Source organism: Pongo pygmaeus, chromosome 4, assembly GCF_028885625.2.
Source record: "Pongo pygmaeus isolate AG05252 chromosome 4, NHGRI_mPonPyg2-v2.0_pri, whole genome shotgun sequence".
Classification (NCBI taxonomy): domain Eukaryota; kingdom Metazoa; phylum Chordata; class Mammalia; order Primates; family Hominidae; genus Pongo; species Pongo pygmaeus.
The window spans coordinates 159,209,428-159,236,287 of NC_072377.2; the positions used below are offsets into that span (position 1 = coordinate 159,209,428).

Consider the following 26,860-nt stretch of genomic DNA (forward strand, 5'->3'; position numbering starts at 1 on the left):
AATGTTTGAGGAAGGTGTACAATCTTTCTTTAGGTTGCAAGTCATTCCAGCCACTCATTTTCAGAAAAAGGCCAGAGAAATAAACTTAACATGTTAATCTAAGCCATCAGTCCAGGAGGCCTCGATTGTTAAGGGATGGTGAAAAGAGACTGACTTAGACTTGAATTCCAGAGAAGCCAACATGAGCTGTTTGATCTTGGGCAGTAATCTAGAGTCCCCTGAAAGAACCCACGTGCACCAAACCATCATCAAGGAAGACTTTAAACTTAACTGAGCACTTGGTGGAAGAGGCAGAGAAGGGGTTTTACATCACACACTCTATAGCAGCCCACTCGCAATCTCTCTAGACATTCCTGCTCTCCAAAGTCCCCTAGGCCACACCGCTGGGAACTGTCTGCCCTCTCACCCTTCCTTCCACACCACACTCAGCCTTATTGGTTCCTCTCTCCTTGTTTCTAAATTTTCCCCCCAGAAATTTATTTTGTTAATGGAACATGCCCATTAGCATTCCACCCAAACTCCTCTTCACTTGTTGTCAGCTACCACCCAAAACCACTTAGAGGCAATACACTATTCTTTCCAAGCTGAACTCTAGTGAAAGGAATTGTCTCCATCTCTTTGCTGTCTCCTCCCAGGCTTGCCACTGCACTGACTTGTCCAGGAAGGCATGTATATCAACAGCAGATAGTACTCGTTTTGGTTGAAACTCCACCAGCAGTTGTTTGCTGTTTTAGACAATCATGTCATCAACAGCAGTGCTGCTTAGGGCACTTGAGTTGCCAGCCCTGTCTGTTAGGTAAAATAATATGCAGTCCAATATATGGCACTTACAAGTATGAGCATTTGGCTTCTTCTCTGTCTTCTTGTAGTCGGCCTAAGCATTTATGTTGAAACACATATTATTTTATTATTTCTCCTTTACATCACAATTGGAACATTATTAGAATTTTTGGAAATGGGTGTTAGGCAGGTTATACTACATATTAATTTTATTTTAAGGTATTAAAGGGTGCCATATAAAACAGCTGTTTCATAAAGGGGCATTGACTTGGAGAGGGTTGAAAAGCCCTGAATTTTCCTTTAAGCTGGAGCTACAAGGTAAAAATAAAAATTTTAAAAAAGAAAAGAAAACCCCTGAATTAGAGGGTGAGTGAGTCAGCCGATGTTGGAGCTATGTTGGTCTTTGACTAAGGGGGTTAGGTCCAGTTCCCTCAGATCTGCTGTGTCCTTGATGTTGTCCAGCTGCTGAGACAATAGGCCCATAGATACCAAAAGCTCCAATACACACCTTTTCCTGGCAACTCTTATGGTGGTAGGAAAGACAACTAAAAAAGGCCCTCTGGAGTCTTTGGGAGAAGGAAATTGGCTATTTGGGAATACCTCTTCCTCTACCTATTGGTACTTCAGAGATCTCAAGTCAACAGAAAATGATTCTGGTAATGATCTATTGAGGTAAGCAATGCAATGATAGTCCTGTGTATAAAACCCTGGGCACATTGTTGTCCATTCTCAGAAGGCTAATAACAATAGCAATAGTAACCATGGTATGTCATGCAGAGTACTAGCCTTGGGTCAGGGGCCGTGGCAGAGGACCACCTGTCTCAGGATCAAGTGGGCCACCTTTTAACATTATAGGTTCCAGGCTGTGCCCTAGGCCAGGGTTTTTCAGATGGTAGGAGTAGACCCATTGGTAGGTCATAAAATCAGTTTACAGGGTCATCATGTCCAGGATTTTAACAAAAATAGAATACAAGAGGATAGAATAGAAAAAAATAAATGTATCCCAGTGAATCATACCTTGTATTTCAGTTATATGTGTGTGTATACTTTTGTATATGTTTGTTTCAGGTCATGATGTAAAATATATTTCTTTCTATGAGTCACAGTCAAAGGTTTGAAAGCCACTGTTCCCAGACATACAGAATCAGAATCTGTGAGACTACCTCAGCATCTGTGTTGAAACCAGTTTCCCTGGGGGTTCTTGGGGCTGAGGTTCGAGAACCTTTGCCGTGAGCCCTATTGGGAGATGTGTTCATTTGTCAGACTTTTTCTCACTTGAAGGTGAGAGGACGGAAACAGAGCAGCCAGGCTAGGTGGGGACCAGTGTGAATCTGAGGGCTGTGCTCAGAGGCAGGAGGAGGGATGGGGGGGGCACCCAAGCCAGCACCCACCCACTCACAGGTTTGCTGGGGTAAGGGGCAGAATAGTCTTGGATTCCTTAAAGAACTTCAGTTTTGGCCGGGCGCAGTGGCTCACACCTGTAATCCCAGCACTTTGGGAGGCCGAGGCGGGCGGATCATGAAGTCAGGAGATCAAGACCATCCTGGCTAACATGTTGAAACCTCATCTCTACTAAAAATACAAAAACAAAATTAGCCGGGCGTGGTGGCGGGCGCCTGTAGTCCCAGCTACTCAGGAGGCTGAGGCAGGAGAATGGCATGAACCCAGGAGGTGGAGGTTGCAGTGAGCCGAGATCGCGGCACTGCACTCCAGCCTGGGCAACAGAGAGAGACTCAGTCTCAAAAAAAAAAAAAAAAAGAACTTCATTTTTCCATTATTCTAGCAGTAAACATGGGATTCTGGTTTTGATCATTTAGAGTTCCTAATATGATCAAGATGGCCTAGGCTGATTTTTCTAAACTCACCTTCAGCATTATGTCACCCCAGTGATCCGATCCTCAAACCTTTAGCATGCCTAAGAATCACAGGGAGGGCTTGTTAAAATCCGGCTCAGTGGGCCCCACCCATCTGCTTCAGTAGGTTTAAGGTGAGGCCTAAGAATGGACATTTCTACTAAATTCTCAAATAATGCTGATGCATCTGGTCTGGAATCACACTTTGAAAACCACTGTGTGAGATCACCAGAAAGGAATGTACCCAGCATAGATCCTGGCACAGCAGGAGCTCAGTAAATGCTTTCTTGATTAAACTGGACTGAATTCTCTCCTCAGCAGAGATGCTCTCGCTGAGGTTCAGTCGGCTCTCTGCTTTCAATGGTGCAAGAAATGGCTGGTTGATATTGAATTGTATGCTTTAAATGGGTGAATTGCATAATATGTGAATTATATCTCAGTAAAACTGTTATCAAAAAGAAGAGGAGGAGGAAAGGAAGGGAAAAAAAAGAAATGGCCGGCTTTCCAAGCTGCTCATCAAAAGTGTCCATTATGCCTGAAATTGTCTTATGAGCGGACTCATGTCAAAGGAAAACAAAGGTCCTCTAGCTGAACTCTGAGCTTCCTTTCAGCTCTGCCACTCTCTAAAATTCTTTCTGGGGCTCTGAGCCGGAAAAAGTATGTCTTTCCTGAAGGGCTGATCTGTTTCCCTTTTCCAAACAGTAAATGATGCTTAAATGCCTGTGCATTTCACCTGCCAAAACCCATCCTGATATAAACATAGCTTTCCTTCTCAACCTGTCTTTTTAATTTCCTGCTGTTTATATTTACCTGTCTATAAGTTTTTCAAGCAAGGGAAAGCCTTAGACGTCATAAAGGACTAGAGTTGGAAACTGGTATTTGCCAGGCAAAATAGAGAGACTGAGGGCATTGAGAGGTGGTGTAGTTGCATGGTTAATAATAACAGCTTTGGAATCAGAAATACCTGCTATGATTCCTGGCTGTCACCTACCAGCTGTCTGAAAACAGATTCACACAGAACTTCTCTGAGACTCAGTTTCTCTTTGTCTAAGAAAGTTGTCACAAGAGAGTGGTCACTAAGAGAGGTGTCACAAGAATGAAATGAGGCCAGGTACGGTGGCTCATGCCTGTAATCCCAGCACTTTGGGAGGCCGAGGTGGGTGGATCACTTGAGATCAGAAGTTCGAGACCAGCCTGGCCAACATGGCAAAACCCCATCTCTACAAAAAATACAAAAATTAGCCAGGCATGGTGGTGCAGGTCTGTAATCCCAGCTACTCAGGAGGCTGAGGCAGGAGACTCACTTGAACCCAGGAAGTGGAGGCTGCAGTGAGCTGAGATGGCACCACTGCAGTGAGCTGAGACGGCACCACTGCACTCCAGCCTGGGTGACAAAGCGAGACCTCGTCTCAAAAACAAACAAAAAAACCCCAAAAAGAATGAAATGAAGCAGTGTGTATGATAGACAGCAACAGGGCCTAGGCACATGGTAAGCACCTGACAAATCATGACGATGATAAAGGTGAGGGCCCACCTCATCTTAACATTTCCTTTCATTGGAAACACCGGAGTATCAAAACAGGATAAAAGATGATGCTGTTTACTAACGTGTACCCTCCTCTCTCTCCAAGTGGATTGCCAGTACCTTGTGATACACCAAGATTTACAAGTAAATAAGTCTATCCCAGGAAACAGATGAACTATGGTGCTTTAAGAGCAGAAGCCAAGCAGAGTCAAGACTTGACAAGACCCGGGACACCTACAGGTCCCAGAGCCAGTCCAAGCCTCTGCGTGGTTGGCAGCACCCCAGCGGCCAGAGAACCAACTCTGGTGATGCTGCTGACTCATCTGGTTTGTGGCCCCCTCCCTGCTTCCCTTCTGCTGCTCCTCCTCTTCTTCCCTCTTGGGCCACTCCGTGGGGTGCTCTCCCAGATGCTCTGCGTCTGGGAAATCAGATGAAAATCAGATGAGATGAAGGTTCACAGACGCCTCTGGCTTGGGTGCTAGGCACGAGAGACACCCTGGTGAGAGGAGCATTCACAGAACTTGCCCTCATAAGCTTAGGGTTGAGTGAAAGAGACAGTGAGGAATTCCATAAATATGCAGGGTAATCTGAGCTGAGTGCCTTGAAGGATGAGTTCCAGGCCTTTGCAAGGGGCTGATGTAGGAACCTACTGTGGTTTGGGTACATCAAGAAAGGCTTTGTAAGGAGTTGAATTTGCACTGGGATCTGAAGGATGAGCAGGAGTTAACTGGGAGGAATTGTATGGAGGCCTTGGGATGTCAACCAATCCAGGCAGAAGGACCAGCATGGACAGAGACCCTGAGGCTGAAGGAGACATCCTGGGGCCTTTGAACACCAGAAATAAGATAGTAAGGGAGGGAGCATCGTTGAGGGAGGGGGCAAGACGAGGCTGAAGAGGGAACAGAGACTGACTGTGTACGCCTTGACATATGACCCTTCTTCCAAGAGCCAGGGGAAGCCATTGAAGCGTTTAAATTTAAGCAGGAGAATGGAAGAGTGACAAGATGCAACATACTGCTCCTTTTAAAGACTGCTCAAACTGCTACAAACAGACTAGACTACAGAGGGGCGAGCCCTAGCCAGTGCAGTAGGCCATGGAGTGCAGCGCTCCAGACCAGGCTCAGCAGAGGCCGCCAGCATGCTGTATTCCTGCCATGTCACTGTCACAGTGCCGGTGTGTGAGAATCTTACTGCTCCTATCTTAGTTTCCTAGGGCTGCTGTAACAGAGAACCAAAAACTGGATGGCTTAAAACAGAAGTTCATTCTCTCACAGTTCTGGAGCCTCCAAGTCCAAAATCAGTGTCATGCTGTCTCTGAAGTCCTCGGGAGGATTCCATGCCTGTTCTTAGCTTCTAGTATTGCTGGCAAGCCTTGGCATTCCTTGGCTCATAGACTTACGACTCCAGTCTCTGCCTCCATCGTCACACAGTATCCTCTCTGTGTCTGGGTCCAGATTTCTCTCTTCTTAAAAATATACCAGCCATTGGATGAGTGCCCACCCTAATCCAGTATGACCTCGTCTTAACATAACTACATCTGCAAAGACCCTGTTTCCAAATAAAGCCGCATTCACAACCACCAGGGGTTAGGACTTCAATATGTCTTTTTGGGGGACATGATTCAAGCCACAACAACTCCTCCTTGTGCCACAGTCCACCCGGTAGAACCATCATCGGAGTCCTAAGAACCCTTCAGACCAGACAGGAGGGAGAGGCTCCACTTTAAGACAGGAATCAAGAGAGCCAGAGGCCCCAGACACACCACAGTGTGTGTGTGTTTGTGTGTGTGTGTGCGCACACTTGGAGCAGCATGTAGAGAGAGGACTGTGGGAAGCGTGGGCCCTGAGTTCTGGCCTCACTCAGACCTCACCAGCTGAGAGAGTTGGGGCAAGGCTTTCCCTTCCCTAGGTCTCAGTTTTCTCTCCAGTAGTATCAGAAGTGATATTACCTGCCTGCCCTATTCTCCTCACATCAGCTCCGAGGAGTCCCGTGGGATAAGCAAGTATTTCCTGAGAAGTTACTGCCTGCCCAACACTGAGATAACTTATTGGGAGTGTTCTTGGCAGAGGAGCAAGAGTTATACAAGTTGAAGTTGTTACATCCTTCTCCGTTAATCCCCTGGGCTCTTCTCCTCTTACAACTTGGTGGTTACAAGTGCAGACTCCATTCGCTTCCAAATCATCCTGTGGGCAGGGACAGAGATGAAACAAGAGACATAAAGCTAAAGGATGGGTCTATGGAAGATTCATCATTCTATTCTACTTTTTAAATATATGTTTGCAGTGATTCTTAATGTTTAAAGTTTAACAAAGAAAACTACAGACTCTGGAGCCAGATTGCCTGGGTTTTAATCTGATACCTGCCACTTACTGTGTGGAGCTTGGAAAAGTTACTTAACCTCTCTGCGCCCTCAGTTTCCTCATCAGCAAAATGAGGGTCCTAATTAGTGACTAGCTTCATAGAGGTTTTGTGAATATTAAAGGATTAAACAGGTGTAAAGCTTCTGGGGCTGTGGTTTGAGTGAGTACTAAAAAACGTGTTAGCCATTGTTTGGAGAAAGTGGGCACCAAAGAACTACATGTTACTGTGCTGAAGTTATCACTGTGAGCTTCATGGAATCACGCATTCAGCTTTGGAGACCTTTTAAGTCATGCCTGCTACTTGGAATCTGAGTTTGGGTTTTCTGAAGCAGATCCTGGGACAATGCAAATAGTTTATTTGGGAGGAGATGCCAGGAAATATCAGCAAGAAAGTAGGTAAGTGAGAACAGAAAGAGGGGCCACCAGGAAAAGTGCCTGTGACAGGCAGCACTGCGAGACAGGCAGCACTGTGGGTGGCTATGCATGGTCCACTGAGAATTCTGGGAGCCAGCATGGAGGATGTGCTCAGTGTCATCCCACCTGAGGGGTGAGGGAGCTCAGGGGGTCATTGGCCGAGGTCCGACACATGGACCTCAGCAGCCCCTGGGGCAGAATGGCAGATGCTGGCAGGTTGCAGGCAGGCAGGCATAAGACCAAATGCTGAGAGGGGGTATGGGTGGGGCACCAGATGCATGTGCCACAGAATCCATCTGTCAGCTCTGATAAGTGCTCATCTAACACCTGAGTAATGCCTTACAATGATGGGCGCTCCCACCTTCAGAATCAGCCTTAGTGTCTATTGGATGGCTCTGAGTCATTATTAAATTAGGGGTAATAAGGACAAAAACAGTTCTGTGCTGTTTACAATCAGGGCAGTTCCTAGAATAGGGATGATGAGTATGTGGCATTAGGGATGCTGTGTCAGATGCTGAGGCATCTCTTTTTTTTTCTCAGTCCTGACACTTTCATACTGAGCCAGGATACAGCCTCAGAATCTTTCTTAACAGAGCTTTAGGTGTCCCTTCCAAACCCATCAGTGTAGGCACTTTGGTGAAGGCAGGTTGTCAGCCTTGCCTTAGGGCTTATGAAACTGGGGTAAATCTGAGGCTGGAAAAAGCTCTGAGCTAGGTTAAAATCGTGCTGTGTCAAGGACCCACTGTTTGATTCTAGGTACATCTAACTTCTCTGGCTCTCCCCGCTCTTCTCTGGGTAGAATGAAGGGACTAACTAAAGCGAGGCAGACACGAGGTTTGGTGCAGTAGGAAGAGCCTGCTCTTTTACAATCAAGCAGGGTGAATCTTAGACCTTGGCATCATCATTTATAAACTATGTTCCTTGAACAGCTCATATCATCCACTCTGAGCCTCGGTATCTCCTTCTATAGTACCCAGTTCGTGGTGGTGGTGTGGGTATCAGAGATAATGTAGATGAAATAGGGAGCTTTGCATGCGAGCAGGGGCGCTGTAATTGTTCCCTTTAATTGTCATCATAATCATCATCATCTTCATTTAAAGTCCCTCCCAGCTCTAAAACTCTATGCCTTTATGAAATGTCCTCATCTAGGAAGATGATGTGGTAAAATAGGGCAACAGCCCTGATTTTGTGTAAATGCACTGTCTAATAAGGACAGGAGGAGCATAATTGCCCCTAAATAATTGCTCTGACTTTACCACAAGCTGTCAGAAGGCCTTAATTGGTCACTCTGTAATGACTGTGGCCATCTGCGTTCGGGGTGATTTAGCGATGAGGCTCTGCCCAAGCAGGGGCCTCAATGATTAGAGCTGGCCAGGGTGATATTTCTCCCTCTGATGGGAGTAGTGGTGTGTGGTACAGGAGATTATCTCATTCTCATTGTAATGACCTGTCAGTTGAACCCAGCCAAGAAGAAGCGGTGGTCACAGACAATGACTATGGATTTTTTTCTTTTTTCGAACATAGTGTTCCTGCCCAAACAGCAGCATATTTGGAGTGTGATCATGCCTCTTGCTTTCTTGTCTTGTTGCCCAAGAAAGTCTCTTTTGGAAAGATTTAGTCCCTCAATTGATTTCTGCTTTCTACAGAGTCACTGTTCCAAAGAGAAGTGGGAAAGGGCGAGGGAAGCCATATTAATCTTTGTGCACAAGCAAGAAGAGACCTGGAGCATTTTTTAGCCTTCTAGCCTCTGGTTGTATGTATGTAGATCATCTTTTCTCTGTATTCTAATTTCTTCTGCCTACAAGATGCCAGACAACGTAACACGAAACACACTTCATCTCAATGAAGTTCCTGGTGACAAAAATCAAAGTGATTGAAGCAGTGTTTCCCTAAGTGTATCAGCACAAAAGTCATTTTTTTCACTCATTCATTCCTCATTCATTGAGACAGGTTCTTACTCTGTCATCCAGGCTGGAGTGTAGTGGCTCGATCATGGCTCACTGCAGGCTCAATATCCCCGGTTCAAGCGATCCCCCCACCTCAGCCTCCTGAAGTGCTGGGATTATAGGCACAGTGCCTGGCCCAAAAGTGAGTTTAAGTCACACCTAAAATGATTACAGGTGGTTCAGAGACTTTGCATTAAAAGTAACACTGGATAATGTGGAGGGAAAGCCTTCTCTTTTCAATTCTCTTTCATTCTGATCACCTCAAATGAGGAGCCTTGGTTGGTTTTCCATAGCTCCCTCCTTGACGAACAGAGGGCAGACTTTAAGCTCATAGTTGTGGAGAGGCAGGAGTATCTGGTAAGAATCTAAAATCTTACAACAAATTCTTATTTGTTGGAGATTTTTAATTATTAGCTCTTTATTAGAAATGATACCAATTTTTCATCTATGCTGTTTAAAGTTTCCTTTTAAAATAAATTTAATAAAAAGTTTAATTTGTAAATTTAGTTGATTTTTAAAACAACTAAGTAAATTGTAGTAAAGTAGATGAATGTGGCAAAAATCTAGATGGTAGTATATGATTGTCAGAGACTGGGGAAACACAGCTAGAAGAAGGAAACCATCATGTTTCCACAGCAAACCCAGGAATTTACTGGCTGTATGTCTAATCCTTATGCCTTTTCTTTTTCTTACCAGTTACGCTGGCTGGGAATTCTAGTACAATATTGAATAGATGTTGTGAAAGCATACAGCTTTTCTCCTGATCAGAGGAGGAAAGCATTCCACATTTCATCATTAAATATGATGTATGCTGTAGGTTTCTTTTGCAGCTGTCCTAGAGTCTTCGTAAAGGAACCCAAGCCTGATTAAAATCAAGAGACACCAACGTTGAGGCTGAGGCTTTTAGGAGAAAGAGACTGTCTTTGATATTTATTCAAAACAATTTATCCAGAGTTGGGGCAGAAATCCAACCCACATTAGGATAAGCAAGGAGAGGAATTTGCTGTCTTGTGTAATAAGAGCATCTAGGAGTCTGTCTGCTTCAGACATATGGGTCTAGGGAACTGAAATGTCATCAGGACAATGTCTCTCTCTCTCTCCATGTCTTGACTCCTATTTTTACAGGTTGGCTTCAGTCTCAGCATGTTCGCCTACCACCTCTCATCACTTCATTTCACCAAAGATGTCACCAGTGGCTCCAAACTTAGGGCCAACCAACTAGCAAAAGGAAAGGGCCTCATTTTTCAATAATCCTGCAGAATATTCTCAGGACCCATTATTTGAACCAAATAAGGTCACATGACCATCCTTGAAACAATCACTGTGGCCAAGGGAATGGAATGCCCTGACTGGTCAGGCCTATACCACATGTTGGACCCAGGGAATGGGGTCAGCCCCACCAAAGTCTGATGGACTGAGAACGGAAGGGGCAGTGTCCCAAAGAAAAAGAAAAATATTGTTACCAGAAGATGAGGGAATGGTTCCCAGTCAGGCATAAACCACAAATGTTCACATCCTTGGACAGAAGATCTCTCTGTATTCCAGGTCGTGGCACCATCACTGGACCTCTTTAAGCCTTAATTTCTCCATCTGTAGTACACAGGTGATGAGAGCCCTGCCCTTCTTCTCCCTGTCTGAAAGGTCTAGTGAGGCAGTGTACAGGAAAGCTGTGTCTAGACTGTGAAGTACAGTTCACATGTAAGGGAGGAGTCATAAGGATGACTACTAAGCAACTGTTCTCAACCTTCTGTTCTCTTCTGTCTCATAGAGCACCTGAAGAAGCCTCTTGAAGACTACATGGCCCTTTTCCCCAGTGTGAGGATTCTTCGAACCAAGAAACGGGAAGGGCTGATAAGGACCCGAATGCTGGGGGCCTCAGTGGCAACTGGGGATGTCATCACGTTCTTGGATTCACACTGTGAAGCCAATGTCAACTGGCTTCCCCCCTTGCTCGGTAAGGGAGCCCCTCCCACTTGGAAGGAGGCAAACTGCAATGAGCCAGTGCCAGTGGCCCCCTCCTGCTGCAGGGAGCCATCCATAAGCCTTCCCTTGCCTGTTCAAGATGCCCCCAGCACAATGCCAGGTGCCATGAGAGATTCAGAAGTTCAGGAGTGCTCAAAATTAAAATCCAGCCAGTCCTGTCCCTTCATTTCACAGAGAAGTTAAGACTCAGAGAGGGGAAGTGACTTACCCAAAGTCACACAGCACATTAGCGTCTAGTGACATGACTGCTTTCCTCAGATTACTTCATTTTATTGCAAAGCAAGCCCATGCTGTTTGCTGTTAATAGCCAAACTGTGGGGGACGTCATCATGTCAGCTTGGAAGAGTTACCATAGACTGTGCTGCCACTGTGAGCCAGGCAGTTATAAGCATTATCTAATTCTCACAAAATCATGCAGGTCAAAAGTATACCCCTTATGTAGTAAAAGAAACTAAGATTCTGAGATACTGAAGACTCACTTGTCCCCTTGGGCCATAAGTGTCAAAGTCACCATCTGTCAGGCTCCAAAGTCTATTCTCCTTCGCAGTTCTACATTGCCTCCCTGTATTTACTTCCTCTTAGACAAGAGTTCCTGGCAGATATCAGAGAAGGGCTGTAGAGAGGGCAGCATAATCCAGTAGCCCTCCACCACAGCCTACAGAGAGAAGGGAGATGGGAAGACTGGAGGCTGGGTGAAACATGCCTGAATCAGGCCTGAATCTTGAGGAGTTCAGTTTTGATGAGAGCAATGTGCTGGTGCTGACAGGCAGACATGGAAGAGGAACTGTCCCGTTGAGTCTGGGAGTCATAGGGAGCAAAGAGGACGGAAGTTTAGGGCAAACTTGAGCGTGCATCAGAATCACCTGAAAGACTGTGAAAACACAGATGCCCCTATCCACAATTTCTGATCCAGGAGGCCCCGGGTGGAGCCTCACAAGTTGCATGTCTACCCAGCTCCCAGTGATGCCAGTGCTGCTGGTCCAGGGACCACACTTTGAGAAGCACTGGTTAGGGAATGCCACCATTGCGGGGAGAGGACAGAAAGCAGAACCCACACAAACACACAGAAAGATAATCCCACAAATCTGTAACACAGATCAGCAAGAAACTTTCTTATTAGATTCTGTGCTTCTGACCCCAAGGGTCTAGGATCTCACTGGGCTGGAGAAAGGATATAACCCAGAATTTCTGGTAAACTGTTTATTTAATTAAACCAAGAGATATTCTGCATTTGCCTCTCATTAGTGAAAGAAAAAGAAAATAGAAAAAAGCCTCACCATAAATTGCCTAATTTATAGTCCTGAAGGAACAACCCATTTGTAGGGTCATTCCATGACTCATAAAGAGAATGAAGTGGTGGGGCTCGAAGCTGAGCTTGTAGTCTAAATAGCCCTTAACTCTGTTTCTATGGAAATATATGAGGGCAGTTTTCATAATCTGCAGACATACATGGAAGAAACATCCCCTTGTTGGTTTTTTTTGTTGTTGTTTTGTTTTTTGCTTCTTCCGATAGAAATGTGAACCAGTGATGTAGATTTAAAAGTCTGTCCCTGCTAATATCAGCAGCTGACAGGGTGCATCATGGCTTTTGTCTGTGAAACCATTAACACCTCCATGCATAGCTCACTCTGCCTCCTTTGGAGAACACACATTTCTGAGCCTGAGAAGGATTCATCCTCCCTATGGAAAGCCACTGTTGATCATCATTTCCTTTATCATCATCATCATCATCATCATCATCTTCATTATCACGGCTCTCATAACCCCTTCGCTTTCTCAGCCACATTAACATTTGAATTTGACTGTTTCCTGGTAAGGCAGGCAGACCAGGCATCATTATCCACTTTTTGCAAACGAGAAAACTGAGAGGCACAGAGTGAGGGAGATGCTCAGCCTTCCACTCCTGCTTCTGAGCTGCCCTCAGTAATCCTGGTCACAGAGAGTGTCGCTGAGTGCTGACTACGTGCCAGAGGCTGCACTGAGTGCTGTGGCTCCATCATCCCGCTCGGACCTCACAGAGGCCCCTTGCTGACAAAGGCTCCTCCCCTTTGTCAGCAAGGAAACAGAGGCTCAGAGACATCAGACAGTCTTATCGAAGGTTATACTGCTAAGGGTGAGAAAACCAGGATTCGAACCTGGGCATTCTGTCCCCAGGTGGGCATAGTCCCTTAGAACACTGCCTTCTGAAGCTACCTTGACCTCATGCCTCCCACAATCAGCCAGCAGCCAGCAGGGCACTGTGTCCTCAGCCCCAGCCCTCCTTGGACATGAAGTCAGCTGAACGGCCATGAACAATTAGATGGGAGGCCCTACTCTAGATCTTTCTCTGGAGGAGATTCTTAAGCTTCATTAAGAATCCCCAGGGAATCTGTCCACAAGGCAAATCCAAGTCAACCTCCAGAGATTCTGATTCAATGGGCCTGGGTCAGGGGCGGGCACGTGAGTCTTTTAAACACACCCCCAGGTGCATCTGGCACTGATGGCCCCTGATCCACATGTGGGAGTACACTGCCAAAAACAGTATTTCTCAAACTCTTTAAACCATGTGCCCCAGTAAGAACTACCTTGGGCATCTCAATCCAGTACACAGATGTACACACTCATGCAGTATGACTGAAACATGTTCCTGAAAGAGTATCACCTGTCACAGTATCCCTTATCACCTGAAATGCAGCCTGATATTTAGTATTGTTTTTTGGTTCATTACAAATGCACATACAATCAATTTCATGACCCCACCTATGGATCGTACCTTGCAGTTTAGGAAAAAGCAAAAATGCTGTTTTCTGTCCTGGAAGAAAAATGTGCTATCACTTGATGAAGGAAGCTTGGGCCCCAGGCAGCTGCTGGCTGCCCTGGCCCTACCAGGTTCCCATTTCCGAGCCTCGAATTTGACTTCTGGCCCAAAGCAGCCAGGCATTGAGCATAGCCCACTTGTCCCCCACAGCAGATTGTCTGACCCAGTAGCTCACTGTTACCCCCCAGCTGTGGTCAGGGCTTCTTGGCACAAAGAAGAAGGGCAGAGCAAACCAAAGCTGGAATTATGTTGGTAGGTTGGACAGACTCGATTTTCTAGAATCAGCTTCTCCCAGGCCTAAAAGGGACCATAAAGCCATCTAGGTCAAGACCCCCATTTGCTTTTGGAATCACCCAGCCTATGGCATCCCTGCAGGGTGATGGTCTACCAGGCTCTGCTTACATACCTCCAGTCTTGAGGAACTCAAACTTCCTGGGGCAGTTCATTCCCCCATCTGTAGTTCTGATGATTGAAAGAGTTGAGCTGAACTCTTGCAAGGAGGGCCATTTGCTCACTGATTACAGCCTAGGGTGCCAGTGAGCTGTTAGGGGCACATAGTCTGCTATGAAGGAAAGTGCTGGGGTGCCTACTGCTTTAGGCCGTAAATCAAGCTCAGGACTTGGAATGAGGAGCCTTGCAGGACTAGAGTAGGGGCCTTCCCAGAAGGAAATCAATCTTTTTCCATAGTGGTACTGATCATTATGCTAATAATAAGGCACATATGCTAAGCATTTTCAAACATACTGTGTTCAGTCCTCATAACCTGTGAGGCAGAGCCTCTTCTTAACCCATTGCATAGAGGAGAACACTGGGGTTTGGAGATATTATTTGTGCACTGCCTCAGGGCCCCATGGAGAGTAAAAGGACTGAGATGAGAGCCCCGGTTCCTCTTGCTTAAAGCTTGCACTCTCCCTTCTCCTCCATGGATTGTCAAACTGAGGGTTCAGAGATGTTAAAAATACAAGTAAGCTGCAGAACAGGATGGTGCACTTAGCTGCTCCCCCATCCTGCTTCATCTGATAGGCATCTCTTGGCTTCTTCAGACCGCATTGCTCGGAACCGCAAGACCATTGTGTGCCCGATGATTGATGTTATTGACCATGACGACTTTCGGTATGAGACACAGGCAGGGGATGCCATGCGGGGAGCCTTTGACTGGGAGATGTACTACAAGCGGATCCCGATCCCTCCAGAACTGCAGAAAGCTGACCCCAGCGACCCATTTGAGTAAGTATGAAAAACCCTGGCTGGTCCCAGTGGCTACCCAATGACCACTCCCAACATGCACACAACTCAGGATCACCATCTCCCTTAAAAGCCCAATGCAGAGGGTCCAGCTTCCCAGCCCCACTTAATACCAAATGTCAGATATCCCCAGCCAGAAGCACCATCCCTCCCAGCTTGTAACAACAACCTCAGCTCATGGCCCACCAGGCTGGTCTCCACCTTGCCCACTTCTGCACAGTTTGCCAGGATTGTCAGCAGGGGTGAGTGGGTCTCTCATGCTCTCTTCCTCAAGCCTGGCATGCAGTTATAACCATCATCGTCACCAAGTGCCCGGCCCAGTACTAAGCACATTACCCTCTGATCCAATTTAACCCCCTACAACTATATATGGTAAAAATTATTATCCATGTTTTCCAAATGGGGACACCAATGCTCCAAGAGGCTAAGTAATTTGCCCAGGTTACTAGGTACAAATGCAGGTCTGTCTGTCTGCCTCTGGAGCAATTTTCCCATCATACTGCTATACCCACTTGGAAGTGTTAGGAAAATAACAGTTTGTCCCACAGCAGAAGTTTGCAGGCTAGGGGAGGGTGATGGGCTGGACTCATAGCATCCTAGAATGTGAAGGCTGGAAGGAACCTACCAGTGAAGAACTCAGCCCCTTGCAGATGAGGAACTAAGGCTCCAGAAGGAGGAGCTCTGTGAGTGGCTAAGACAGAAATAGAGCCCAGCCCCTCTCTGGTGCTCCAAGCTCTGGAAAGGGCTTCTCCCCAACAGTAGGCTCACTGTCCCTGCAGCTGTCCTGTGAGCTGTTCCAGTTCTCTGTGACACGTGTGGAAAAGATCTCTGGATACAAAGCCGAAGCCCAAGCTCTCCTGCTGTATTAGTTTCCTATGGCTGCTGTGATAAATTACTATAAACTTAGAAGGTTAAAACAACACAAATTTATGCTTAAAACTCTGGAGGTCAGAAGCCTGAAATGAGTCTTAATGGGCTAAAATCATAGTGTCGGCAGGGCTGCATTCCCTCTGGATGCTTTGGGAAGAATCCATTTCCCTACCTTTCCTGGCTTCTAGAGGATGCTTACATTCCTTGGCTCATGGCCCCTGCCTCCAACTTTAAAGCCAGAAGGATAGAATCTTCAGATCTGTGTTTCCTTCTCCCTGCTTTCCTTCATACCTCTGCTTCCTTCATCATGTCTCCTTCTGACTCTGACTTTCCTGCCTCCTTCTTTCACTTATAAGCCCTGTGATTACATTAATGATATGTGATTCCATCAGGCTCGCCAAGATAACCTCCCCACCTCAACATCCTTAGCCTTAATCACATCTGCGAAGTCTCTTTTGCCACATAAGGTAACATATTCACAGGTTCCGGAGATTCAGACCCTGCCATAATTGGGGAGTCGTACCTCTCACCACAGTTTGGCCCCCAGTGAACCACATTTCTCTGTGACTTACTCTCCCCACCTGAGAAGCAGGACTGTTGGAAGCTCAGCCATCTTCATGGGCATGGTGCATACCCAGGGCTCCTGAGAGGAACCCCTAACACTATGGGCCCTAGGGCAGTCTCAGAGGTAGGAAGAACTGGGTTCTTTGAGGAAATGAAAGGTGGCCGGGACAATGGACCAGCCTGAGCCAAGAGTGGAGAACAAAAATGGATTCCATGTCTCCAGCAGCAGGTCAAACATTTGTGGTCTTCTCTTGACCTCCTTTGTCTTAAACTCAGTTGATCACTACTATTAGATCCCCTTCCTGGTCCAAAGATATGATTTAGCCACGATCACATTATGCCGTCTGCCCCACCTTCCGTATACCTCAGAATCAATCCTCAGTTGACCTAAATCCTTGTAGAATAATACCAGCACCAGGAATAACTAACATTTGGCCTGTGTTGGCAAAGCAATTTCTACTGACATTATTGTGCATGATCCTCATAATAATGTAGGATCCTCAGGTCTAGGTAGAATTACCCTCATTTGACTGATGGAGGCCTTGAGGTTCAGAGAGGAAACAAGACTTGTCCGAGTTGACATGACTGCAGAAGCTGAGGTTAGAATAGGCTGCTCCAGAAAATGGAATTTTTAGGGTAACCAAGGGGGTAATTAGAACCTCCTTTATTGTTTGAACCTTTGCAATGAGCAGACTCATTGAAAGGTACTTAAGGACAGGTCTTGGCCCATCGTTATCCTCGTTGCACAGTAAGGAAAGGCTAAGACCAGGTCATACAGCTGGCTAGTAGCAAAGGCCCAGCTAGTGTCTTCTGAGGCTTCAGTCTCCGCATCTGGATATTGAAGTGGTTGGCCTCACCAGAGAGCACTGGCTCTTGACCCTAGCCACACACTGATGTCACCTGGGGAGCTTGTAAAAACACTCAGGCTTCCGTCAAGAGCAGTTATACTGAAGTCTGGGGGTGGGATGCAGGTATCATCATTTTTTAAAGCTCGCAGGTGATGCTGATGTGTGGCCATGGTTGGCAGTCACTGGAGTAGATGCTTTCTGAAGGGCCCTCCATCCTCTCCCATGATTCCTTCCAGAAGTCTCTCTTCTGCTTTTTACTTGGACAGAACCCTAGGAAGTGGCCACTAGAGAAATCCTGGTCATTTTCTGCACAGCTTCCCACCTTCCCACTTGATGGTAGAGTGCCCAGCAAGTGGGCAATCTACAGGCACAGCATGGTGCAAGGATGTTTAAAAGACATGGTTTCAATGGCAGACCCCACTTTCAATAATAGCTTATCCACTCACTATGAGCAGATTATTTAGCATTTCTGATTTTCAAATATCTCCATCTGTAAAGGAGACTAATATTAGAGCTTTGTGAGAGCTGGAGATGGTGTCAGTAAAGTGAGTAGCACACACTGGACACTCAGAATTGTTGCTAGTATTGCCAAATACAGCAGAAACCAGAACAGGCTGGGCAGAGAGGCCTCTCTCTGGAGGCAAAGCCTTGAGCATCCCAAATGCCTTACAGCTGATATCCTGCCTATTCCATGCAGCCCCTTGGCCCCAGCCCCTGCTTTGACCCAGGCTGATTTTCATGTGCAAAGCCTTGAGTTCAGTCTCCCATGAAGCACCAAGTCAGAAACACTGTCAGCCTTTCCAAGCGTAGATTTGTGGCTCCAGCCAAAAAAAACCAGGACCCCCAAATCTCCAGAAGACAAAGGGGAGCCAATACTAATAACACCTTATTTTCTTATAGTACTGGGTACTTTTAGAAATATTCTAGCTGTATTAATCCATTCTCACACTGCTATAAAGAACTGCCTGAGACTGAGTAATTTATAAAGAAAAGAAGTTCAACTGACTCACAGTTTCACATGGCTGGGGAGGCCTAAAGAAACTTACAGTCATGGCAGAGGGGGAAGCAAACATATCCTTCTTCACAAAGTGGCAGGAGAGAGAAGTGCTGAGCAAAGAGGAAAAAGCCCCTTATAAAACCATCAGATCTTATGAGAACTCACTCACTATCATGAGAACAGCAGCATGGGGGTAACTGCCCCCATGATTCCATTACCTCCCACCAGGTCTCTCCCATGACACCTGGGGATTATGGTAACTACAATTCAAGATAAGATTTGGGTGGGGACGCAGCCAACCATATCACTAGCAATGTGGGATAGGAAGTATAGCTATCACTCCATTGTTTAGATGGGGAATAGGGCTCAAAGAGGTTAAATCAGCACTGTCCAATATAATACAAGCTGCATATGTGATATTATTTTCTAAGATAAAGAGAAAGGTAAAATTCGTCTTAATAATATATCTTATTTAAACCAGTATATCTCAAATATTGTCATTTTAACATGTAACCAACACTTTAAAATTATTAATGAGTTCTTTCATACTCTTTTCATCCTAAGTCTTGGAAATCTGGTGTGTATCTCACACTCACAGCACATGTCAGTTCACACCAGTCACATTTTAAGTGCGGAGTCATCACCTGTGGCCAGTGGCTTCCTTCCTGGGCAGCACAGGGTTAATGGTTAAACGCTGCATCTCAGGTCACACAGCAGGATAAGGAAAGCAGAAATGAGAGTGAGGGTTCCGAATTTCTCACGCCCTGTTCTTCGCACGCATCACCTGCTTCTCGAGTGTTCCTGCCTGTCTGGAGGCAGTATATTGTGGTGGCGAGGGGTGTGAACTGTGGCTTAGATTAGAGATTCACATCCCAGCAGCGCTGCTTTGTAGCCATGGGGCCTTGAGCAAGTTCCCTGTCTGCACTCCAGTTGTACATGTGTAAAATGGTGATGGTAATGAGGCCTGCCACATGAGGTCGAGGTGAAGAGTAAATTCATTTTATTAATAAATTAATTCGATACAGCACCCGGCATATTCAAGCCCTCAGTAAATATTCAGGGGCTCCCCTTTTAAAGGAGTCCTGCCTGTGCTGTAAAGGCTCATCTGCTACTGGAAGGAGGAGCTGCTTGGACAGCTTGTGGGTTGACTAAGGGCTTATTCGATCAGCCCACTTCCCATGAGCTTGCACTTCCAGGGACCAGGAGGGGGAATGGAGGTTGCTGCTGGAATGTTTGGATTTGAGGGTTTGGAGTTTTCCAGTGGAGCCAGACAAGGATGCAGCCACTCTGATAGCTTTTCACACAGCAAACACTGGTTAGCCCCTACCAGGTGCCAGTCTTGTGCGAGATACCCTGGGGACGCTGACAGTCAGCAGCATGACGTTTCCTCACTTAGCACGGTGCCAGGCGGACTTCCTGTTCCCGTGGGTACTGCATGATTTGTCGTCTCTGTATCCTTGCTGACGTTTTATCCTCCCCTCAGTGCCTTTCCCTCTCCCAAATTTCCTCTTGTCCAAACCCACTTAAATGCCACCTCCCCTGAGCCTCATTCCTTGACCCTTGCCCCAGCCATCCTCCTTACCCCAAAAGCTGGAAACAGACACACTCCTTTCAGATTCCTGTAATGCTCTGTCTCTACCTCCCGGAGTCCCTTATGCACCCTCTGTCTTGAGGGGGCTGCCCCACTACACCGACATCCCCTGAAGGACTCTGATTGACCTCGAGATTCTTCCAGCACCTCCCTCACAACTGGCACGGCATGAACAAACTCATTAGAGAATGAATGAATGGATTAATCTTATCTCCCAGTTTAACTGAAAAGACAGAGACGGTGGCTTATTCTGTAAACACCACAGCAGAACAAACGTCCATGCCGGGCCTTCTGAGTAATAATTGTCAAAGGATCATGTTCAAAAACAGAGTCCTAGGCTGCCTCCCGCGAGGATTGTTTCAGCAGGTCTGAGATGGGGCCCAGCAAGCTGTATATTTTTTCACCTCTCTAAGAGATTCTACAACATAGACAGGCTTGGAGAGACCCAACTTGGACCATTTAACTAGTGGTACATATTTATGTACATGTACTAACATGTACATATTTATGATGCAGCTACAGGGCCCATGGGGACAAAGTATTGTGATTTCATTTCACAAGTACTCTTAGGTGTTAATTGTGTAAAGGAACTTCGGGTCCCATTTGGTTAAAATGTAGCTCTTATGAAAGGAAGTTGTAGGCAAGAAAGGGGGATGCCTGGAAGGGCCTTGGATTCCCTGGAAGACACTTGGACTCTGTTCAGGGAGCAGCATGGAACACCGTCACTGGGGGAATGGCATTATCGGGCCGCATGAGAGCACGTGGCCAGGACATCTGCCCCTTCACGCCATGTTCTTCTTCTCTGACAGGTCTCCCGTGATGGCCGGTGGACTGTTCGCCGTGGATCGGAAGTGGTTCTGGGAGCTGGGCGGGTATGACCCAGGCTTGGAGATCTGGGGAGGGGAGCAGTATGAAATCTCCTTCAAGGTGAGCCAACCCTCCGGACACCCCCTTCTCGGCACAGCCTCCTGAGTGCCTGTCCCAGTAGGTGTCTCAGCTTCTGCCTGAGCTTGGAAAGACTGGAGGCCTCAGGGTTCTGTAGCCCTTCTGCCCATCAGGTGAAGAAGACAGGGGCTCATGGGCCACTCTTTGTTGTGGGGGAGGGAGGTGTGGGAGGACAGGGGAGTACCCTCCAGCTGCCAAAGGCTGGTCCTCACCATAGCTCTGACTGGCATTTGCCTTGTGTCTTCTTAAGATGTTGGAATAAGGTCTTGCTTCTACTCAAGATGGCGGGTCTGAGATTGAGATGTCCAGCAAATAAGCAGTGGGCCAGAGAAGCTAGGAAGGCCAAACAGGATACGTAGGCCTAGAGGAGTGCTCTCGGTCACCCCAAGTTTTCCCTTTTGTACCTGTTGCTCTAGGAGTTTGACAAAGACCAGTGAGCATAAGCTCCAGTTGTAAAGTTACAAAGGCCTGGATTCAGATCCCAGCTCCATCATCAGGAGCTATCTGACTTTGGGCAAGTTAGATCACCCCCCTGAGCGTTCTTTCCTCATCTGAAATAAGGGAATCATAATACTACCTAGCTTACAGAGCTATCATGAAGATTAAATGAGATCATGTCTAGAAAGTGCTTAGCATACAACCTGGGAACATGACCAGCAATTAATAATTGGTAGAAATTGTTAAAGTTTCGGTGAGTAAATATTTACTGTAACCTACTTGACCAGCCTGTGGGCTCTGGAAGCTTTCTGACAGTAATGGTAAAGGAGTTACTAGTTAACTAATAACTAATTAAGCACCCAAACTTCCAAGGCTAATTCTCCACTTTATTTGTGGGAGTCTGTCTTGTTCTCAAGTGAAGGCTTGGACCTTCTGAGGGGAGGGTTAGCTTGTCCCATGCCCTTGTGGCCTGTCAGAGTCAGCTTCTAACAGCTTAGACCCTTGGCTAAGGCATATCCCCAGCCCACGAGGGACAGATAGCACCATTACTGATCTGACCCCTGTGAATACACAACTCTGATGCCCCCTCAGTCGGGCCTCAACTTTCAATGCAAAGGACCATTGTCAGGCACAGTGAATTAAGGCTTTGGTATTGGCGCCAGAGTGCCAAGATCAGATCCTAGCTCTGCCATGTCCTGCCAGCTGTGTGATCTTGGGCAAGGAATCCTCACCTCACTGAGCCTTGGTTTCTATTTCCGTAAAGTGGGTTTAATGAAACCTTAATCCTCACAGAGTTGTTGAGAGGATTGAGACCATGCTTATTAGGTGCTTCTTAATAAATTATCCTACAGATTATTATTGAACATTAATATTATTATCTGCAACAGTGGTTGAGTAGTTCAGAACTGGAGAACATAAATTCTTAATTAGCCAAAAAAAAAAACAAACCTGCAATTCTATTGATGTTATTTAGGTTTGAAAAGCAGTTTATATCTTTTTTTTTTTTTTTTTTGAGACGGAGTTTCACTCTGCTGCCCAGGCTGGAGTGCAGTAGTGCGATCTTCGGTCACTGCAGCCTCACCTCCTGGGTTCAAGTGATTCTCCTGCCTCAGCCTCCTGAGTAGCTGGGACTACAGGCGCCCGCCACCATGCCCAGCTAATGTTTTGTATTTTTAATAGAGATGGGGTTTCGCCATGTTGACCAGGCTGGTCTTGACCCCCTGACCTCAGGTGATCCACCCACCTCAGCCTTTCAAAGTGCTGGGATTACAGGTGTGAGCCACTGTGCCTGGCCAGTTTATATCTATTTTAACCACCAGAGTTCTGAAGTTGTCTCCCATAAGAAGACCAGCCCCCTAAATTAAATTAATATTCACATAAGGGTAATATTCAAAATATGTAACAACTGTGATGACACAAGCACATCCAGTCAGAACAGATACCAGCTATAAACAATGGTGCATCCACTCCAGCATGTAACAAGTGAATTTCAGTCCTGATCATAGCTAACAGGACAGTGTTCCAAGCCCTTCACACATGCTGACTTGTTTAAACCTCACAACCACCTTAGGAGAGTTGTGTCATTATTATACCCATTTCACCAGGAAGGCAAGCAAAGCTCAGACCAAGGCCTCTCATAGCCGGAAGAAGCAGAACTGGGGCCCGAACGCAGGTCTGCTTGACTCCAGAGCCCATGCTCTGACCTGCCATTTTTGTTGTTGTTTAAATCATACCCAGACTGTTCTGAAAACCTGCCATGTTTTATGGACCTCTGCCTCACCCTTTCTGGGATTTGTTTGTTTGTTTGTTTTGCCTCTTCTGGGATTATTCCTAATTTACTTGGATATTCTGCAATTTCTTAGTTAATGGAATTAATAACAATCTAAGTCGGAAGTGGCAAATAGGGCCAGGAATGGTGGCCGAGGTGGGAGGATCTCTTGAGCCTAGGAGTTTGAGACCAGCCTGGACAACACAACACGACCCCATCTCATTAAAAAAAAAAAAAGAAGAAGGAAAGAGAGAGAAAGAGAGAGAGAAGGAGAGGGGAGGGAGAGAGGGAGGGGGAAAGGGAGAGAGAGAGACAGAGAGAGAGACACAGCAAATAGCTTTCTACTCCCTGCCAGGCCAACTCTGATCCATTGGTAGGGGCTGCCCCAGGTGGGTGTTGATATGCATGCTGAGGCTGCTTCCAAGCTTATCAGCAAAGAGTAGTCAGTGGGGGAGGGATCTTTTTGTGTTTCACTCACTGCCATATCCCATGTACCTAAAGCCTGGCCCAACACAGAAAAGGCACTATGAGACCAATTTTTACGAGTCATAATTGTTATTATTGTATTAAATCTTTTCTAAAATTATATTTATATAAATATCTTATAAAGATTCTAAAAATATGTAAAATGTATAAAAGTCTAGTAGTTCTGATATAACACTGTCAGCCGTAATTCTGGTTATCATTTTAAAATACTACATATAATAAAATACTACATATAATAAAATAAAACTAAATTCAAGACCAGCCTGGCCAACATCGTGAAACCCCATCTTTACTAAAAATACAAAAATTAGCCAGGCGTGGTGGTACATGCCTGTAATTCCAGCTACTCGGGAGGTGGAGACAGGAGAATTGCTTGAAGCTGGGAGGCAGAGGTTGCAGTGAGCCGAGATCGTGCCACTGCACTCTAACCTGGGTGACAAAGCGAGACTCCATGTCAAAAAAAAAAAAAAAAAATCAAAAACCTTTATCAAATTTTAACTGGGATTATTCTATTTTTGTCACTTATTTAGAATTATTATTCTAAATTCTTCTCTAAAGTCATTTACAATAAATTCTAGTCCAACATTGCTTTTCATAAAAAAGACTACAATAAATATAAGTATAAAAAATAGTACAATTAAAAGTATACAAATATATATTCCAATTTTATTAAATATCATATTTTTTCCAATCTACAACAGACTTTATTACTATGAAGTCTGTATTACTGTATAGAATCTATAATATCCTCATAATAATCCTATTAAAATATTGTATTAAATACAAAAAAAGACACCATCAAAAACCCTCTGCATCATACTAATGAGAACTAAATTCAATCCAAAACATATTTTCCAAGAAAAGGCTAAAAAACACACTAGGTCTGATACAAATACAACTAAAAATTACCAACCTTCCTAAACAAGAGCCCTTCTAACTACAGATGACAATCAACATTAGTCTTATCAACACAACCAAACAATTAATTTATGACCAAAAACTTTGTGAGACAAAGTGGCAAATGTAAGAGGCAATGTTTGCCCATTTCCCTTTGCTGGGAGAATTTCACAAAGCCCCTGACTCCGGGACACTGTGCAGCTCTCTGGAAAAATGTTTTAAAGGCAAAACAGGATAGAACGCATGGCCCCCCATGTCTCTCGCCTGAGTCACTACATTCCATCAAAGATAAATGACCCTAGTCCTCGCCTTTCTCTACTCATAAAATAACGTCTGACAAGATTAGTGACTATGCTTCTGTAATCTATAACCAGATGTACTCTAACACCCAAACCTTGATAAAATTTTACACATACTAAATCTTCACCACCTATGTATAAACTAAAATACTACATTGGAGTAGTCTGAGAGAACCTTTCTGAAAGCCTCCTCCCAGGCTACAGGCCTTCGTCTATAATCCTCAATAAGACTTCTAAGTAAAACTAACTTTAATTCTTTAAAAGCTTCATTTTTTTCTTTAGTTGACAGCAGTTAACAAATATTGGCTGAATACTCCAAGTAAGTGTGTCCCTGGCCAGTATCAGCCTCCAAGCTCCTAACTGGCTCCTTGCTCTAGAAGACCCCCTTCAGAAACCCCCTCCATGGAGAACAGTGAATGGAGAAAGATTTGCACAAAGGAATTTCTAAACCAGCCCAAAATGATTTCATTCTGTGTGTTACAAAGATCCATCTACTGATGCTCATCAGGCAATTATGGCAGAACAAATGGCATTTTTCTCCACAGTTATTTACAATAGACTTGGTAATGAAGCCATATTGGAAGTCTCTCATCCGGGAGGGGGAAGGAGGCTGGCTTACATTTCCATTTGATCCAATTATGTCCGTCACTCTCCAGAGGAAATGAGACAGTGTAATGAGGAGGCTCCTGAGGTCCGGAAGGGAGACTTTTCTCCCTGGGCTTTCTCTCTCCTGGCTTGGAAAAGGAGAGTTCCTGGAGCCAGCAACAGCCCATCTGCCAGTGCACTGTCTCCCAGGACCCTGTGGAAAGGCTGCCTGCAGGGTTGAGGGGAACAGGTGAGCCCATTCATCCCTGGCGGCGCCCTGCTGGAATGCAGGTGTTCTCTTTCAGCCAGAGACGGCATTTACGAAGGACAGAATTCCCTCTGATTCATCTCTGCTAAGATCCCTTTTCTTGGTGACAGAAGCCTAGTCTGAAAGGCCTGCACGTATTTTCAGAAATTAAGATCAATCAACATGTACATTCAGGGCTGAGGGCTGATTCCAGACCGGACTGTCTATCCTGATGAGAAAACCCCCAAAAAGTGTTCCAACAGCTCCGAAATTTCTAGAAAAGTCATTGACTTTCCCTTTCCCTCCCTCCTTCTCTGTCTGTCTCTCTCAGCAGAGCAAAGTTCTCACGTGGAAGTCAGAATCTTCCCAGTTCTAGTGGTTGGACAAGTCTTTAACTCCGTAGCCTAGCCTCCAGCTAGGTTCATGAGCTGGCCCTGCTGCTCTCTCTTTCCCCCTTTTCCTCTTATCCCATTGCATTAGTCTGGATTCTTGCTTACAGATAACCAAAACCCTAGTCAATCTGATTTAAGCAACAACCAGAATTGATAGGCTCACAAGACTGAAATTCCAGGGTAGACCCTAAGGCCGGGCTGGATGCAGGGACTCAGTCATCTCACTCGGGCTAGGTCTCTCTCAATGCCTAGGCCCTATTTCATCTGAGTTGGCTTCCCTCTCAGGTGGGCTTTTTCTTATGGAGATCCTCAGCAGCCCATGGAAAGAGAGTCTGTTTTTCCCATCATCTTGTACAAGTCCCCAGGTTGAGTCTCATTGGCCTGCTGGCCCCATGCCCATCCCTGAACAATACTGCAATTGGTCACCTGCAGTCACATGCCCATCCTGGAGCCAGGAAGGTGGGGATGGGCTAGTTACCCAAAGGAAAGTCCAGGTGCTGTGCCCAGAAGGGACAATGGATGTGGGGCAGAGCAAACCATAGATGTCTACCTTACCCAGCCAGACAAGACTGCATGTAAGACCCAGCCTTATGGGCCAGCCCCTCTCTGCAGGCCCACACTGTCCACTCCTGAAATGCCATTCCTTAGTCTGGCCAACCCTCACTCCTCCTTCCAATCTTAGCTTATATAGATGGCTCCCCATGCTGCCTGGGAACCACCCCACATTGCACTCCCATCTCTGCATGCTCCCTGGAGGCAGGGAGGAGATTTTTTCCACCTCTATATCCCCAGTCTCTGGCCCACATCAGTGTTTTCAGTAACTGTTAGTGTGTTAGTGGCATCACTTCCAACTGATATACCTCCTTAGTACTACCCTTCCCAGACTTAGGAGGCCATCTTTGGACAATGGTGTATGGTGGGAAAGTGCTCAGCAAGGAGGCTCTCCTTCCATCCTAGGACCCTGGGCCAGTTGTTTGACCTCCAGTCCTCACATCCCAGACTGTGCTGATACGGTTTTCCTTCCTACCCT

The 26,860-nt window shown here is 45.9% G+C and overlaps 1 protein-coding gene across 5 annotated transcripts in view; it reads left to right on the plus strand.

Annotated features, from left to right (window-relative positions):
- The window catches only part of GALNT10 (polypeptide N-acetylgalactosaminyltransferase 10), a 234,156-nt gene that overhangs the window by 178,805 nt on the left and 28,491 nt on the right, over window positions 1–26,860 (plus strand). For all 5 annotated transcript variants that reach the window (XM_054487866.2, XM_063665298.1, XM_063665297.1 and 2 more), the window contains 3 exons: window positions 10,647–10,832; window positions 14,702–14,885; window positions 20,583–20,700. In XM_054487866.2, coding sequence (XP_054343841.1) covers window positions 10,647–10,832; window positions 14,702–14,885; window positions 20,583–20,700 — 488 coding nt within the window. The remainder of the gene's footprint in view (window positions 1–10,646; window positions 10,833–14,701; window positions 14,886–20,582; window positions 20,701–26,860) is intronic.